Consider the following 15,784-nt stretch of genomic DNA (forward strand, 5'->3'; position numbering starts at 1 on the left):
ATTATTTTATCAAATGATTTTCCTTAGTTGAGGTTTTTTTAAGTCCAAGCAAATGAGCTTTCTTTAATGTCTTTTCTTCTACATTATTCCAAAACCTCAGCAACAAGACACCCCCCCCACACACATACATTTGCTTATAATTTCACCCTACTTTTTCTCTTTTTGCTCTAACTTCCCTTTCATGTGCCTCTCAACTTTCATTTACTATTCATATATTTACTTTAAATACACTCCTTCTCTATCTCCAAATCATTAGTAGCTATTGTGGGGAGAGGAAAACAGTTGAAAAGATTACTGCAGGGGCACTTTCAGACCACACTTCTCTCCTGTTCTTTCAATCTTTTCTGCATTTTTAGGGAATAAATCTCTTAAAAGTCATGAAACTCCAAACACACTCTCTTTCCTTCTGTGTCTCTTTCAGATTCTCACCAGTTTGGCCTCAGGCTAGTTTCGTAATAATAAAAAATCCCAAACCTGATATTCAGCATGAGATCCATAACACAGCAATCTCACTCTGAACAATACGTTTCATTACAGCAGCTCTATTGAATCCTTTGCTTGAAATAGTTTGAATTTCCCACCAGCTCAGTTGTGTGATATTTGGCCTCTTTTAGGCTAGCTAGCTCTTCCTAGAGGAAACCTACAGGGCAAAGAATAGAAAGCTCATGAGCCCTGAGGGCCTGTTTCAAAGAATACAAAGTCTTAGGAAAAAGTTTACTGGAGCTGTAGTTTGGTATGAATAAAGTCTTCAACAGCAGACTATTCTCAGTGTATATTATCATCTAATTCCAGTTGCCACTTAGAGCTGTGGCATCATCCTAGAAAGCCAAATTCAAAATTTTACTGAAGCTATAATTTTGGATGTATACAGTACTCGATAGCAGACCATGCTGAGGACATATCACCATCTAATTCCAGTTGCGGTTTTGAGCTGAGATGTCATTCTAGAAAGCCAAATTTGAAATTTCACAGGTTTTAAGAGTTCTAGAGTAACTTTCAGACAGAACTATACTGAAACTCACCCACTGTGAGTTTTTGCATGGCACATACAGCCATGTTTATGTTACTAGTCCTGGAGTATCCACAGCAAATGACCAGAGGAAGAATGACTGCTGGGAGGATGCAGAAAGAAAAAATGTCATAGTATACCTGCACCAGCACAACAGACGCCTTCATCTGCCCTGGCTGCAACAAAACATGTCTTTCCCGTGTTGGTCTCTACAACCACACCAGGCACTGTAACTCTCAAATGGTTTGACTTCATCCCCAAGGCACACTCTTCTATTGTCTCCTGAGACAGATGAACGACAACCATTTACTGCACCATGTAAAACCTGAACCTTCTCTAAATGCACCATGTTTGAAAAAATAGGATAGGATTTTGCAGGGTGGGGGAATAAGGTTCTTTCTCTTTGCAGCTTATTTGTGCCTAAGAAGATGGCCTGGTTCACATGTCATCATGTCAGACCCATGTGAAGTGGTATGGTGTAGATTCCCAGGGAGTGTGAACTGGCAAACCTGTAGACTTTGCTCCTGCTCAGTTATTTTGCTGCTGTGCCACCATTAGTCTGGAGAGAGCTAAACCACAAGCATTTGTTAAGATGGTATGCTAATCCAATCCATGGCTTAGCATAGCACAGCAGCAAAATAACCAGGAAAGAGTGAAGCAACTGTAATTTTCTCCCTGGAAGATTCATGCTAAGCCATGGTTTGACTTAGCATGATATGAAAACCAGACTTTTGTGTGATAAAAGTTCAGGTATGAAAAAAGACAAAGCAGCTAAGATTTATTAAGGTACTGCAAATTTTCTACAAAGGCTCACTTCAGATACACATGAAACCATATGTGAAATATTTAACAATAATGTACATTATGTGATACAGACTGATATCTGAATTTTAAGAAAACATTGGTTTATTATCATATTGTAAACCATTAAAAGCCAACCCACCAACTGCACTGAAAAACATTCAGTAAGACTTTCACTGAATGCTTTAAAATGTTCAACAAATTAGCAGAAAACAAACAAGCAATTAAAAGAAGTCTGCTAAAAACACAGAAACAAAAAAAAACCACACCTGGGGAAATAGTTAGTTTTCAGAAGATAGTTTTTTAACCCCTAAATTGCTCACAAAGTACATTTATTTTCAAATTACTGTATACATTTTAAAGTATTTAATCAGGACTATGCAAAGCCCCTCTTTCTTGATCTGATTTGGGTTCCAACTCAGCGATCTGGATTGACCCCCAGTCTGGAATAGATTGATCTGGACCTTAGTTCCAGCACCTCTCAGGTGGGCGCCGTTGACATTATAAGAGAACAAGGGAGGCTTATTTATGGAGAATTCCGGCACCTCTTTTTCTATAAAAATAGCACTGAAGATAGCCATATTCAAATATTTATAGGGCTGTCACATGGAAGATGGAGCAAGCTTGTTTTCTCCTACTCCGGTGGGTAGGACCTGAACCAATGGAATTAGTTACAAGAAAGCAGATTCCAACTAAACATCAGGAAGAGCTTTCTGACAGTAAGAGCTATTCGACAGTGGAACAGACTCCCTCGGAAGGTGGTGGATTCTCCTTCCTTGGAGGTTTTTAAGCAGAGCTGGGGTGGCCATCTGTTGTGGGTGCTCTACTTGATATTCCTAGATTGCAGGGTTTGGACTAGATGATCCTCATAGACCCTTCCAACTCTATGATTCTACAAGTCTATGGTTATATTGTCTTTTTTTTAGTTGTAAAAAAAACCTTCTACATTGAATTCCAGACTCTACCTGCCTTTTGTAATTTAGAGTAATTTCATCTTGGACAGTGTGGTCAATGCAACCATTCATGTTACTTTAGTTCCTACTAGGACTGTGCATCGCATTCTGCTGAGTCCCAAGACCTGAACCAAATCAGGCTGATTTGGGAAACTCCAGGCATTGGTTCAATCATGTTAAGCTAACCCTGGATTGCCATGGGTTGTACTGTGTGGCAGTCACATAGCAAACTGGGGCTCTCAGGGGATAGGGCGTAGGAAGGCAAGGCAGGTATGGGCAGGAAGGAGAAACCGTGAAAAGGAAGAACCTACTAGCTCTTCTTCGCAGGAGAAGGTAGGGTTCAGTGGCTTCTTCTTCCCACCAGGCCTCTCCTTTCTCCAGTGTCCTGAAGCAGAACCACACAGGAACAAATCCTTCCATGTGCAGTGCTGTTTGCTGCTCCTTTGTGAGCAGCTTCCCTGCATGGAGAAAAGCCATTCACAAAGAAGCAGCACCTCATAGGATCCAATCCTTGTGCTGGTAAACAGGATTAGGTCCTGTGTGGCATCATTTTTGCTCCTTTACAAGTGGCCAGAGGAGGAGATCAGAAGCATTTACTCCCAGTTTTACACAAGCTACAGTCTCCTGTGATGTCTGAACATGGGGAATTGTGAGGTAAGCTATGGTTAAAGTAATGGTACAGTTGCGGACGACTCTGGGGTTGTGTGCTCATCTCGCTCTATAGGCTGAGGGAGCCGGCATTTGTCCACAGACAGCTCCCAGGTCATGTGGCCAACATGACTAACCCGCTTCTGGCGAACCAGAGCAGCGCATGGAAATGCCGTTTACCTTCTCGCCGGAGCGGTACCTATTTATCTACTTGCACTTTGATGTGCTTTCGAACTGCTAGGTGGGCAGGAGCTGGGACCCTGTTGTGGGGATTTGAACCACCGACCTTGTGATCAGCAAGCCCTAGGCTCTGTGGTTTAGACCACAGCGCCACCCGCGTCCCAAGCTATGGTTAGTAAGGATCAAATTGTATTTCATACCTTGGCTTATTCTAAAACTCTATTTTAAACAAACCACAGTTGTCTGATCTCAGATGTCACAGAGAATTGTGGCTGGTTTCAAACCGAAGTAGATTTTTTTTTTTAATCTCCTCCACTGGCTTATGAACGAGGAGAAAAAGAAAGGGAGTATGCATGTAATTCATTCAGGTAGTGAAAAAGCATCATTTCCTGCTATATCTGAATTGTGTCAATGACTTATCCAACCCTATTCTGCGAATCAAAAATCCATCTTCATGATCTCATTGGCTATACCACACTTAAGTGAACTAATCTAGAAAGAGGGTTATTGTGTTCATTCACAAGGTGGGAGGGAGCATAAATCACACAGAAGAGTCAGAAAGAGGCAATAACCCTCACTCCATCTGTGAAGGAAAACATATTCCCTAGGGCCAAGTGCACCTCTTCTATATAATATGAATATGAGATGGATGTAGAGCAGAAGGGAGATGTGAACTCCAGGAAACAGGTTTTCTTTTGATTCACTGAAAAAATGTTATTTAAGGGGTGGGAGGAAGATTGGTTGTGAAGAAAGATACCACCACAAACAATACATTCCTGGGCATAGTAGAACTTACAAAGCCAATATTTTGCTTATATTTGTAGCTATTTTTAATCTACTTATATCCCTGTAGACTTGCTTATGCAATACACTCTGATAGGCTGTGTGTTTATAATAGAACTGGAAGAAAGACAAGGAAGGAGAATTTAAGCCTGTATAATTTAGAAGCCAAACAGAGAACAGTAGCATGCAAAATGGTGAATTTCTAGTAATAAAGTGTATATATGTAGCATCTGGAATAGTATAGTGGTGTCTACAGCATACTAAATGCAAATTTCTTGTCTCAGTAAGGTTTCTAAAATTAAATTATTTACAGTTTGGATTGTCTCTGTAATTGTAAGAATAGCAAAAAAACAAAATCAAAAAGACAGATGGTGACAGAATTGACACAGACACCATATTTTATAAAAGAGGAAATGATATGGTAAAGGACTAGAAGCTTAAATATACTGGCCTCTGTTAAAAAGTATATTTTTATTTATTCTTTTAAATGAAAGATTAAAAATGACAGACAGCAGATTCAGTTGGGCACTAGTGCAACATTCATGCGTAGAAGAACTCTAAAAAGTGCACCAGATGTCTGTTTTCCCTGTTCTTTCCCATCATCTCAAATCTACTGGTGTGCTCCCAACCCCTGTAAAATGAGTACGTTGGTAAGAAGGTATGGCAGGCAGTGTGTGTGTGTGTGTGTGTGTGTGTGTGTGTGTGTTCATGCAGACTCCTCATATTTACACCCAGACTTTTGCATGCCATCAAGTTACTTGCACTTGGAGCATTAGTAACTTGTATAGAATGGAGCAGAGTAGGGGGAATGGATGTAGTTATAGGGGGCGGGAAAGTGGCCTCCCATTGCCTGCCTCACTTCCTCAGCAGTGTACTCAGGTTAGCAGACACTTGGAGCAGGCGGCTCTGCCACTTTGCACCCATTCTCAGCTTCACTGGTACGTAGCTTATTGTCCACAGAGATCCTTTGTAGAAACAGAGCTAATGCTGATGGGAACTCTGATATCCAGTTGGAAGTACAAATAAGCCAAGAGATGTTTCTGAAACCTGGCAGCCTATTCAAAATGCCATTCCCCATGCTCCCAATACATTATAGCATATTTATGCATTAAAATCTGTTTAATGCATACATTTATACATTATACACACTAGATATACATATACAGATGCAATTATATACAAGCATGTGCCTAATTAGAAACATTGCGGCATAATAAAGGTTCTTACGACACCATGCGTAATGTAAAAAAGAATCAAATAATGCTGTTTCATGCAATATGACATCATTTCCTGGAATTAAACAATGATGGTGGAAATGCAGGTAGCCCTAAGTAATTTTCATCCTCAAACAATTCACAGATGTTTTCCTTTGTCTAGTAGAAATCAATACAGAGCTGGAACACATTCATTCTCTCTGTATCCGTCTTTTCTCTCTCAGCAAGGCAACTGCATAATACAAACAGATCTTTGTCTCATAAAAGCAACCAAACAACTATCTTGAAAATAAGCATACCTAGCCCCATTTGACATTGTTGTCCACCAATTTTACAATTCTACTGATGGTACAATACTTGACGGCAAAATGTTTGGCTCTAACAGCACAACCCTATACATGACTACTCAGAAGTTCCATTGGGTTCATTGGAGCTTACTCCCAGGTAGGTGGGTATAGGATTGCAACTATGGATGGTACTAATGGTTCTCTTCCGATGCTTCTGGATCCTTTAAAAAGCCTACCCAGATATTTGGTTATCAATGTATTGGCTGTGTCACACAGGGCTACAGTGAGAGGGGGAAATTGTCTGAAATCAAGTGGAGGAACCTTGTGTCAGTGGACTCCACTGTGGAAGGATGTGTGGATCCAAAATTGGCCTCCACAGTCATTTACAGATTCATTGTTAAAACCGTGTTTATGGAAGGCAATCTTACTCGGCTACGAGTGATCGCCAAAGAAGACTGGTGCAAGGTTCCTATTGCTGATTTCAGGTTATTCCAGCCCTGTAGAACCATCTTGAAAGGCTTTTCAGAAGGTGCAGGTGCTGCAGACAGGGGGAAAGGAACAAACTTTATAGCTGTCTTCGAATCACACAACTACTGGAGACAACTCTATATGAATGTAGCATCCCCTCCTACACGTACAGCCACTTCCGTTGTGTCTATTAGAATGTCTGATTGGAAAAGTCTAACAACCCTAAAACACAGAACTCCTACTTCGTTGTCTTTCAGTGCAATGTTGTCTCCCATTACTATCTTTCCTCTGACAAACTCCTGATAAGCTTTTCAGCAAATCCCAGAACACTTTTCTAAAACAATGCCCATAGGCCACAGCCTGGCCCTGCCAGCTCCAAAATGTTAGTGGCTTCTCAGGAAAGATGCCCTCAGAGAGCCCCTATAAAATATGAGTAATTGGTAGAGACCTGTGATGGAACATGCATCTACTTCTCCCACAGTACCAATAATTACCGTAGCTCCCCCTCCTAAATGCACACAGACAATTTCAATGTTTCTTGCTAATGTTACCAGTGCTCTCATTCGTGCACCGATATACCTTTCTCATTTTTTAAAGGCTGTGGCCTTGCATCTAGTATCTCCAAAATGTACTCTGTATTCCCTTTGCTGTCAGTCTCCTTTTCATGAGGGTGGGCTACCCCCTCTGAAAAGAAAGTGGAAGAACTGAAAGTTGTTCATTGTGCAAAACAACTATCTCCTTCTGGCAACTAGCATGCTTCTGGGTTGCTTCTGACATTAATGTATTTTGCCGAATTGTCACTGTTTTGGTACCCTTTCTCCCATAGCTACACATAACAGTACCTAGGTGCCCTGGAAGGTGACAGTGGCAAGAAGCTGAGAAATAATGGCCACTCCAGTGAATGGAGGACCCCTTGCTCATGCATCCACCCTGTCAGACTCTCAGAAAAGGCTTATCTGTACTTACCTTTCCTCTGCTCTTTCCAGGCACAGTCTGCATTTTAAAGCTCCATGTCCAAGAACCCCCCCCCCCCTTTTTTTTTTGCTCCAGAGCTTTCCCCATGAAAACCTGTTCTTTAAGCCTCAACCACAGCAAATGGCAATCCACTTAAACCCAAACTGAGCACTAAAAAGCAGGTTTTTGCAGGGAAAGCTCCAGGGCAAAACCCCCCAAATGCTCAGACACTGAGCTTTTAAGTGCAGGTTTGTGCCTGGAAAGAGCAGGGCAAAACGTAAAAGACAATCACTGGCATCAGGTCTGCAGTCCATTCTTCTGTGGGTGGGATTCACCCAATGAATCCCTCAGCAGAAGCCCTTACCAAGGGCTTCCGTTTCTGGAATGGGCCTTTTCCCCACATGCTTAGGGTGTGGATCAGGAGAACCCCCAGAACAGCAGGGAAAAAAGAATCATTGTGTCTGGCAAGATGAAATGCTTGCACAAATGGAACATTTGTAACAGTATGACATTGAAAACTACCCATAGTTTTTCCTTGCACCCTGTGAGAAGTGGCATTGAATCTTATGTGCCACTTTTGATCTAGCAACCAGTTCTTCCAATGTTAAATGAGATGTCTCAGAGGTTTCTATGCCAATATAGTGGCCTCTGAGGAATTTTACAGAGTCTCCTGCCAGGTACATAAGCATGGATCTTGTAAAGCCAAGCTGTTCTGGTCCCCAAGCAACACAGCTGATGAGAATATTCTTCTCTTCTTCCCACTTCCTAAATGGCAAAGCCATCAATCCAAGTCATCTAATCAAGTCAAGACTACTTTATGCAGCTTTTTGATAGATCTGGGAATGTACCAAAACAACATTTTCCATTGGTGATTTGTCAATTCAAATATATAGCGCCTGATCACATTCCTAGATTAATCCTGAAATACAGCCTCAAGGCTGATCTTGAACATCATCTCAGTGCTGGCAGGATTCTGGGTCTGTAGCTGCCTCAGTTCTATTAACGTATTTGCTACGACTCTCCATGAGGAAGAAAGCTCTGAAGGTAAAATTATCTTCAGAGCTTCCTCTCCATTGAAAAGAAGTATGTACACTATGGACTATCTTTGACTTAATGACAAGCAATTTTAGGGTGCGAGAACAGAGCTGTACCTCTTTAAATACATACCTATATGCAAAGAACAAAACAATGGTAATGGTATCATATAAAAACCAGGCTTGTTTCCTCCATATAAACATGGGCAAGTCTTTGGCTAAAGGTGTTCTTGCATATCTATATGAAATGGCATCTAGTTACTTTTGAAATTGTGTGCTGCAATTTTTAATCCCCCATTTTCCGCACCAGCCAGAGTTGATAAAGGGAAGAGTGTCTTTAAACACTGAAATCCAGTTGTGCAACACTTTTATTAGGACCAATCAAGTGTCCCAAAATATTGTCTTACTTTCACATTTTCTGGATCAGTACAGATACTTTGGCTTTTTATCTTTCAGCATGTGCCAAGGGCCCTGGCCTCCCTATTGAAAATCCAAACACTCGTGAGCAGAGAGAATGTGTTCCATGGGAGAGGGCATGAAGAAGTTTGCATCTTAGCTTGCTGCCACTGAGAAGCCACAACCAGTTTTTGCCCACAACAGAGAATAACTGTATATTCTTCTTCTCACACTGTTTTCCTAAAATAGTTAACTAATTATGGCAATGTGCTGCTTTCCTGTTCACAAAAAAAGTAAGCCTTGGTGCATACTTGATAGCCCCATCCCCTGAGACACCAGTTTAAAGCAGAGACCACTGAACTGAAACAAAAGCACACTCGTTTAAAGAACTGATGTCAGTATCTACCAGGCAACCAGGAATGTGGATCTGGCTGCTCAGATATGCAACAAGGGGCAGCGGAACAGGGCCAAAAACGTAGTCAGGCTGAGAGGAACACTAATGTGAAGGTCAAACTAAGGCAAGGAGGAAAGACTTAATAAGACCTCACTGCTCTTTAGGTTGCAGCCAGATAAAATGCTTCATCACAGGCAGGAGGAGGTGGAGTTGGCGTTTACAGCCAGGACTCTAGTTGCAAAGCTTGTAGGGGGAGAAACAGACCCACTAGACGGGAGGAACTTGTCTGGCTACATTCCAAAGAGAGACAAGACAGCCTGATCACCATGTACCTGACTGCTGGTTTGAGTTTGAGCTGAAGAGCAGTTTGGAGAACCAAAACAAATAGACAACGCAATGCAATTACCTTTAATCTGATTTCTTTCTTTCTTTCTTTCTTTCTTTCTTTCTTTCTTTCTCTCTCTCTCTCTCTCTCTCTCTCTCTCTCTCTCTCTCTCTCTCTCTCACACACACACACACACACACTATATTAATTAGGAATAACTCCAATCTTCAGACTCAATAAATGAACTGGCTCCGACCTTTCAGAGTGTAGTTAAATGAATTTCTTTTACTGGAGTTACAGGAAGTTATACAAATCTCACGGTATGTGATGCTAGTTTCACACTGTGGCAACCAGCCCTGATCTCTTACTCTCCATTTTGCCTGAACAAGCCAGGCACCTCCTTTCTGCCAAGCTCCCGGGACACTAAGTTCTGGGTTACATCCTGTCTAGCAAGGTCACAGAATAACTGAAGGGGTAATTTTCCCCAGTGATCGCCATCCCCCTCTGCCCCAGGAGGTGTCCACCATCTTCCCAACCCCACCTTACCTAACATGACCTGGGGTATAATTGGCTAGAAAGTGTCAGGTGCTACTCAACTTCAAGATAGGTAGAAACACTTTTTAAAATGGGATGTGGCTACACAGTCCTTTCCCCTTCATTGACCATCAGAATACCATGCAACTAAACATCTATGTTGCATTACTCATGAGGAGACCAGAAGCCTGTTTGTAATTACCGTATTTTTCGCTCTATAAGACACACCTGACCATAAGATGCACCTAGTTTTTAGAGGTGCTATGATGCTCATGTACTGCTTGTGGGCTTCCCACAGGCATCAAGCTGGCCACTGTGTGGCCACAGTGCTGGCCACTGTCTCTGCGCAGTGCCCCTTCAGTGAAGCAGGAGGAGGAACAGAAGGGGCTCTGTTCCTCCTCCCGCTTCGCAGGAGAGGTGCTTCGCTGAAGGGGCACTGTGCAGCTCTCCTGCGCAGAGGGAGAGCTATGCAGCACCCCTTCAGCGAAGCGGGAGGAGGAACAGAAGGAGCCCCTTATGTTCCTCCTCCCGCTTCGCAGGAGAGGCACTTCGCTGAAGGGGCGCTGCACAGAGGACAGCTGGGCAGCGCCCCTTCAGCGAAGCGGGGGGAGGAACAGAAGGGGCTCCGTTCCTCCTCATGCTTCGCAGGAGAAGCGCTTCACTGAAGGGGCGCTGTGCAGCTCTCCCTCTCTGCGCAGCGCCTCTCCTGCGAAGCGCCATTCGCTCCATAAGACGCACTCACATTTCCCCTTACTTTTTAGGAGGAAAAAAGTGTGTCTTATGGAGCTAAAAATACGGTAGTTTGGGATAGGATAGACTTGAGCTAAAAAGCTCCTTTTATTTTCAGTATTCTGCTTTGTCCCTTTGTGCTGTCCTTTGGCTTCTTATTCCTAATAAATGTTAAATAATTGGACCACTGGGTTTGTGTGAATTATTGCCAACTCTCAGGGTTCGTGTAATAATTCTCATGGCCTAAGCCACTTGCTTCATGCTACAGAGGTGTAGGATTGAGGTCGAAATAGAAAAGCAGGATGCTGTTATCTCTAGATGGAGGACACAGGGAGATGGGTGCTGGCTCTGCTCCCCTTGTAAACTGAGAGGCATATTGGCAGAGAAAACCACGTTTCTTTCAGCCAAGGAGGGTCAAGTAAACTGAATGCTACCTCTGAGTCCCTGTGTATGTGTTTGCCTGAAATACCCCAAATCCTCTCCTGTCTGGGAGCTGTAGGAGTTAAGAGGACAAGGATGGTGGCAGCAATTCCCAAATAGTTTGGGACATGACTAGTCTACTTTGAAAGGCAGTTGTGTAAGGAAAGGAATAAGCAGGCTGCAATCCAATATGCAGTTATACACATACAAGTCAAACCAAGTTCAGTGGAAATTACACACTCATGACTAGGGCAAGGCTGCAACTTTAATTTGCATTGCATAACCAAATTAGAAGTATTTTTACAAACCCAAATTAAAAGGCAGCTTTCAACAAATCTTGCAACAGGAATTAATGAAATGTAAGGTGGGTGTGAAATAAGGGAGCTTAGTGCTTGTATACTGCAAAAATCCATAAACCCTTAATTTTTTTTTAATTAAATAGGGTTAATCTATGTTTAGATCTAAAATATACATATGACATCATTTAAAAGGAAGCGGATTGACTGGAATGAAATATGAGATTTTCTGTTGTCTCTGCTGCAGGAAAAGTTGGATGACTAAAGGTAAAAATCCAACTATTACATAGTTCCTTCCTCTATGACTGCCGCCTGTTCTGATTATATGCATCTATTTTCAAAGAGCTTCTACGCCATGCAGTAAGTTTTTCTGTGACTGCTATGATAAGGAAACCTTTAGCTCAAAAGCAGTGTGAGCAAGAGGTATCTTTGTACACAAGCACTTCCTGTTTTCATTCCATGATCAAATATGTTCTTTGCAGGGCAAACAGGGGAGCACTTGAGGGAGGAAAGCAGAGATTTCTGAGAGGCTAATTGAGTGTACTAAAGAGCTGTTTGGCATGGAGGGAAAAGGAGTTTTCCAAGGCTATGAATAAAGGCTGCATGGGTCAGATTTCTTGCTGTTCCTTTTCTTTAACTATCTTTGAAGTTAAATAACAACAGCCTTGATGTCAGGTTTACCCTTCTGATATCATAATCTTTATGTACTACTGAGAAGCTTATACTACCAGGCTAGGATTTCCTTTACCCACTCAAATACTGGATATTATCCAGAAAAAGCATGCACATTTTCTAGCAATTCATCCTAAGATCCTTTCATCTTCCTGTACCATTGTAATACTTAATGTAAGGCAGATACCAATTGCAGAATGAGAACACGGTTGAATTATTATGCAAGCATTGGAGGTTTCTATCCACATAGTTTGTTCTTAGTATTATGGAAGTTTTTCCAAAAACTGAAATAGTGGAAAACTACTATATACAGTTATGAAACAATGTGATGAAAGTCAGTCAGTGGGTCAAATTAATTCATGTAGAGTTATCAATCAAGATCAACATGTCATTTTAGCAATTTTGGAAGTAAAATAGTTCTTAAGATGAACCATATTTCCTATTTATAAAATATATATTCCACAAAAATTTCACATTGCACAGAAATTTTTGAGCTTACTTTAAGCTTAAAGCAAAAATGGCTTGCCTCCCAGGCAAAGCAGAGGTTAATGATTTTTGTCATATTGAAACTAACAATTGCTACAGTTGGCCTTTAGTATTTTATTTGTCCTTTTGAGGTATTCAGAATAGGTGACAATAGCTTGCAGTTGAGAACATATGTAGAGAGACCCCTGTGGCTTATGGAAAAAGTTGCTCCATGCTGGTTGGGAGTTTGAAAAAAAATACAACCAGAGTTCTTTTATGTCCCTTTCATTAATGAGAATGCATGAATGTCAAAATGCACCAATGGGCCATTCAAGGGGCAAAGCCTTAGCAGCCCCTTCTTTAAGAACACATCCTGTGATGTAAAATACATTTGCTTAACAAATTAAAATAATGAGATAATTCAATTAGTTTCTTTGAAAAAAGAAAGAGAAAAAGGGTACATTGTAGGATTATTGTAATACAAGACCAGGTCACAGAGCACAAAAGAGTGGACAAACCTATTTGAAATCAGGTTAGAGCAGTGGTGAAGGAAAACCATTTAAATTTTAAGACTCTTTCTATTATGAAATTTACTTGAGAAAATATTTGTAGATTATAGTTTACCTTCATAGAAGGACCAAAGTTGTATTTTGAAGGAACAAACAAATCAGAAAGAAAAAAAGAATGCTGGGACTGTTTAAGGAAAGAGTTATTTTCCTTCTCAGCATGTGTTTATGGCAAAAATCTTTTTGAATTTTCATTGCACTAGTCAGAGGTCTCCATTATCAGTTCTCAGGTCTGAGAATTATAGCACAGTAAATCTTTCAACACCTACAAACTCATTAAAACCTAGATGGTAAAGAGCTTTTTTTTTTTTTTTTTTTTTTTAGCTTATGCAAGGACCATCCTCATCAAAGCTACTGCATTTCCTTAGTTCATCTGGTGTGAGGCAGAGAAACATGGTGGAATTTCAGGAACGCTAAAAACCATGAAGATGTTATTCAAGATATGCGAGATATAAATTATCCTTTTGGCAAGCATACACTAAGCACTTTCCACACAACGATTTAGAAAGAAAAGGCAGTGGCAAAAATCCATGGGGATGGGGATGACTTAGTGAGAGTTGGGGAAATTAATATGCAAGCTTATATGAAATAAAGTGGATTATTCATAGCCCCAAGTTTTTTTCAGCATCACTGTGCTGCTCTTCTAACCACTTCCTTCAGTTAAAAATAAAAAAAACCTCTCCCTCACACTCACTCAACTTCCAAATTAAAAACATTTTACAGGTTAGTAAATCTCCAGCTGAGGTGATGTAGCAAAGAACAGCTGTGAAGTAATTTTGATAATGATGAGAATAATAAGCAAATGGCAAGGTTCAGGGCTTTGCTGTTGCAGCTTCAGTGCTCCTGAATAGATAAAAGTGATTAAATACTCCTGATTATCCCTGACCAATATGTAATGGATTTACAGCCCTTTCAATTAGTCAGTATTTGCTTAGGACTCATTATTTTGTCTTTGGTTAAGTAATCAGCCCAGAGACTCATGTTCTGTCTAATTCCTCTGAGCCAAGTAGGTACTACAGGGCACCTGACCTTTGAAATGGCCATAGCTGGAAGGCAAAAATAACCACTGTTCGAGCAGAAGCACTGGCTATTCTGGCTAATCCTGACCCTACAGGCCAGATCAATGCACCTTAGTTTGCTAATAATGTTCTTACATCAAAATGATGGTTTAAAACTGGTATCTAATGCTACCCAACCCCTTCAAGCTGTTCCATCAGCAAAGCTGCTTGGTAGCCACCACTGTAAATAAAAGAGGTACCTGAATCACTCCAGGAACCATGAGACAGTAACTAATATCTACCACCACAAAAAATGTGTAATTTTAACAATCACAAAATGAACCCTTGTGTGTGATAGTTAACCACACTATCCTTTTAAGTATTAGCCCAAACAAAATGGAGGGGAAAGTGAACTGGATAATTTTACCGTTTTCCACCATTTCCAAGTAAAATTAAGAGAGCTACTACTTCTTTTGTAAAAATGTATTTTGATGCCTAAGTAAAGCTGTAATAGTCAACAGAACACCAACACATAAAACCAATTGCAAAACAGGAGGATAAAGATAGATTGCTACTAAAAGTGTTGTTTTTTCACGTTTACTCGCTTTCCCCCAGAAGTGAATATGGCTAGCTTTTAAGATAATGGACTTGAAGAGCAGCTTAAATAGGTGCTTTAATCTCCTATAGAACTGAGGAATTAGAAAAACTAAACGCTGTCTATATTTTGCATGTAAACCAACATAGGAAAAGTTTTCAAATGAATTCTCTGACTTCATCTACCTCTTGCAATGCATGTTGGAATATACACAGTATATGTGTGTTCCAAAAGCAACATAGCTTCACCATTTAGAAGCCCTAGGATGGGGGCTGTTCAGAATCCCACACTGATCCTCACTAACCATCATCAACCACTCAGCAGGCCTGCTTGGTTTACAGTGGACTCCTGAAATATTATTTAAGCCTGCCTGGACATCCCGTGGTGACTATTCTACATCTCTGTTTCTGATGATTGCTCACCATAAACAGTTTCAAATAAATAAGTACATAAAATAGTCTCTCTAATTGTACAGTAAAATGGCAGTCCTTGAGGTGAATCCCATTTTGCACTAGGTGTGATGCTTTATACTCAAGGTACATAATATATAATAACTCCCAAATATATTCCATTGCAGAGAACCAACTTCCAACCACCCAAAACATTATCCTAAAATGTTGAAAGGGCTATTAAAAATAATTAGACTTGTGTAAAATACTTCTTCTTTTTTTTGCATTCACTTACTGTGAGATGTTGGAACAGCCATGCTCTCATGATATTTGTTGCTACTTTGGGGAAAATTCCTCTTTTCTTCTGCCGCTTTTTATCCTTGTCTGGATCATCATCATCCCCTGTGCCGGGAGAGGCTACACTGTTGTCTAAACCATCCCCTAATAGAAAAAATGGGGTGAGAGATAATAAACAAGAAATATAAGCCAATCTGAATAATCAGATTAACCACTAAAGCACTAATGAAGTGTCATTCATATATGAAAAAATCAGGCATGTTCAATTTCTTATTAAATATGATTGCTGATATAGATATATAAAAATTAGAAATCATGTCTCTCCAAATACTAATTTTGTGCCTCACACACGCACAAATCATTAATTCAATTATAAT

General features: G+C 40.6%; 1 protein-coding gene across 12 annotated transcripts in view; it reads right to left on the reverse strand.

Moving 5' to 3' along the window:
• MEIS2 (Meis homeobox 2) overlaps window positions 1-15,784 on the reverse strand; it is a 228,574-nt gene that overhangs the window by 147,345 nt on the left and 65,445 nt on the right. For all 12 annotated transcript variants that reach the window (XM_081862586.1, XM_081862580.1, XM_081862585.1 and 9 more), the window contains one exon: window positions 15,406-15,551. In XM_081862586.1, the coding sequence (XP_081718712.1) occupies window positions 15,406-15,551 (146 nt within the window). The remainder of the gene's footprint in view (window positions 1-15,405; window positions 15,552-15,784) is intronic.

Source organism: Podarcis erhardii, assembly GCF_964252035.2.
Source record: "Podarcis erhardii genome assembly, chromosome: 1".
Lineage (NCBI taxonomy): Eukaryota > Metazoa > Chordata > Lepidosauria > Squamata > Lacertidae > Podarcis > Podarcis erhardii.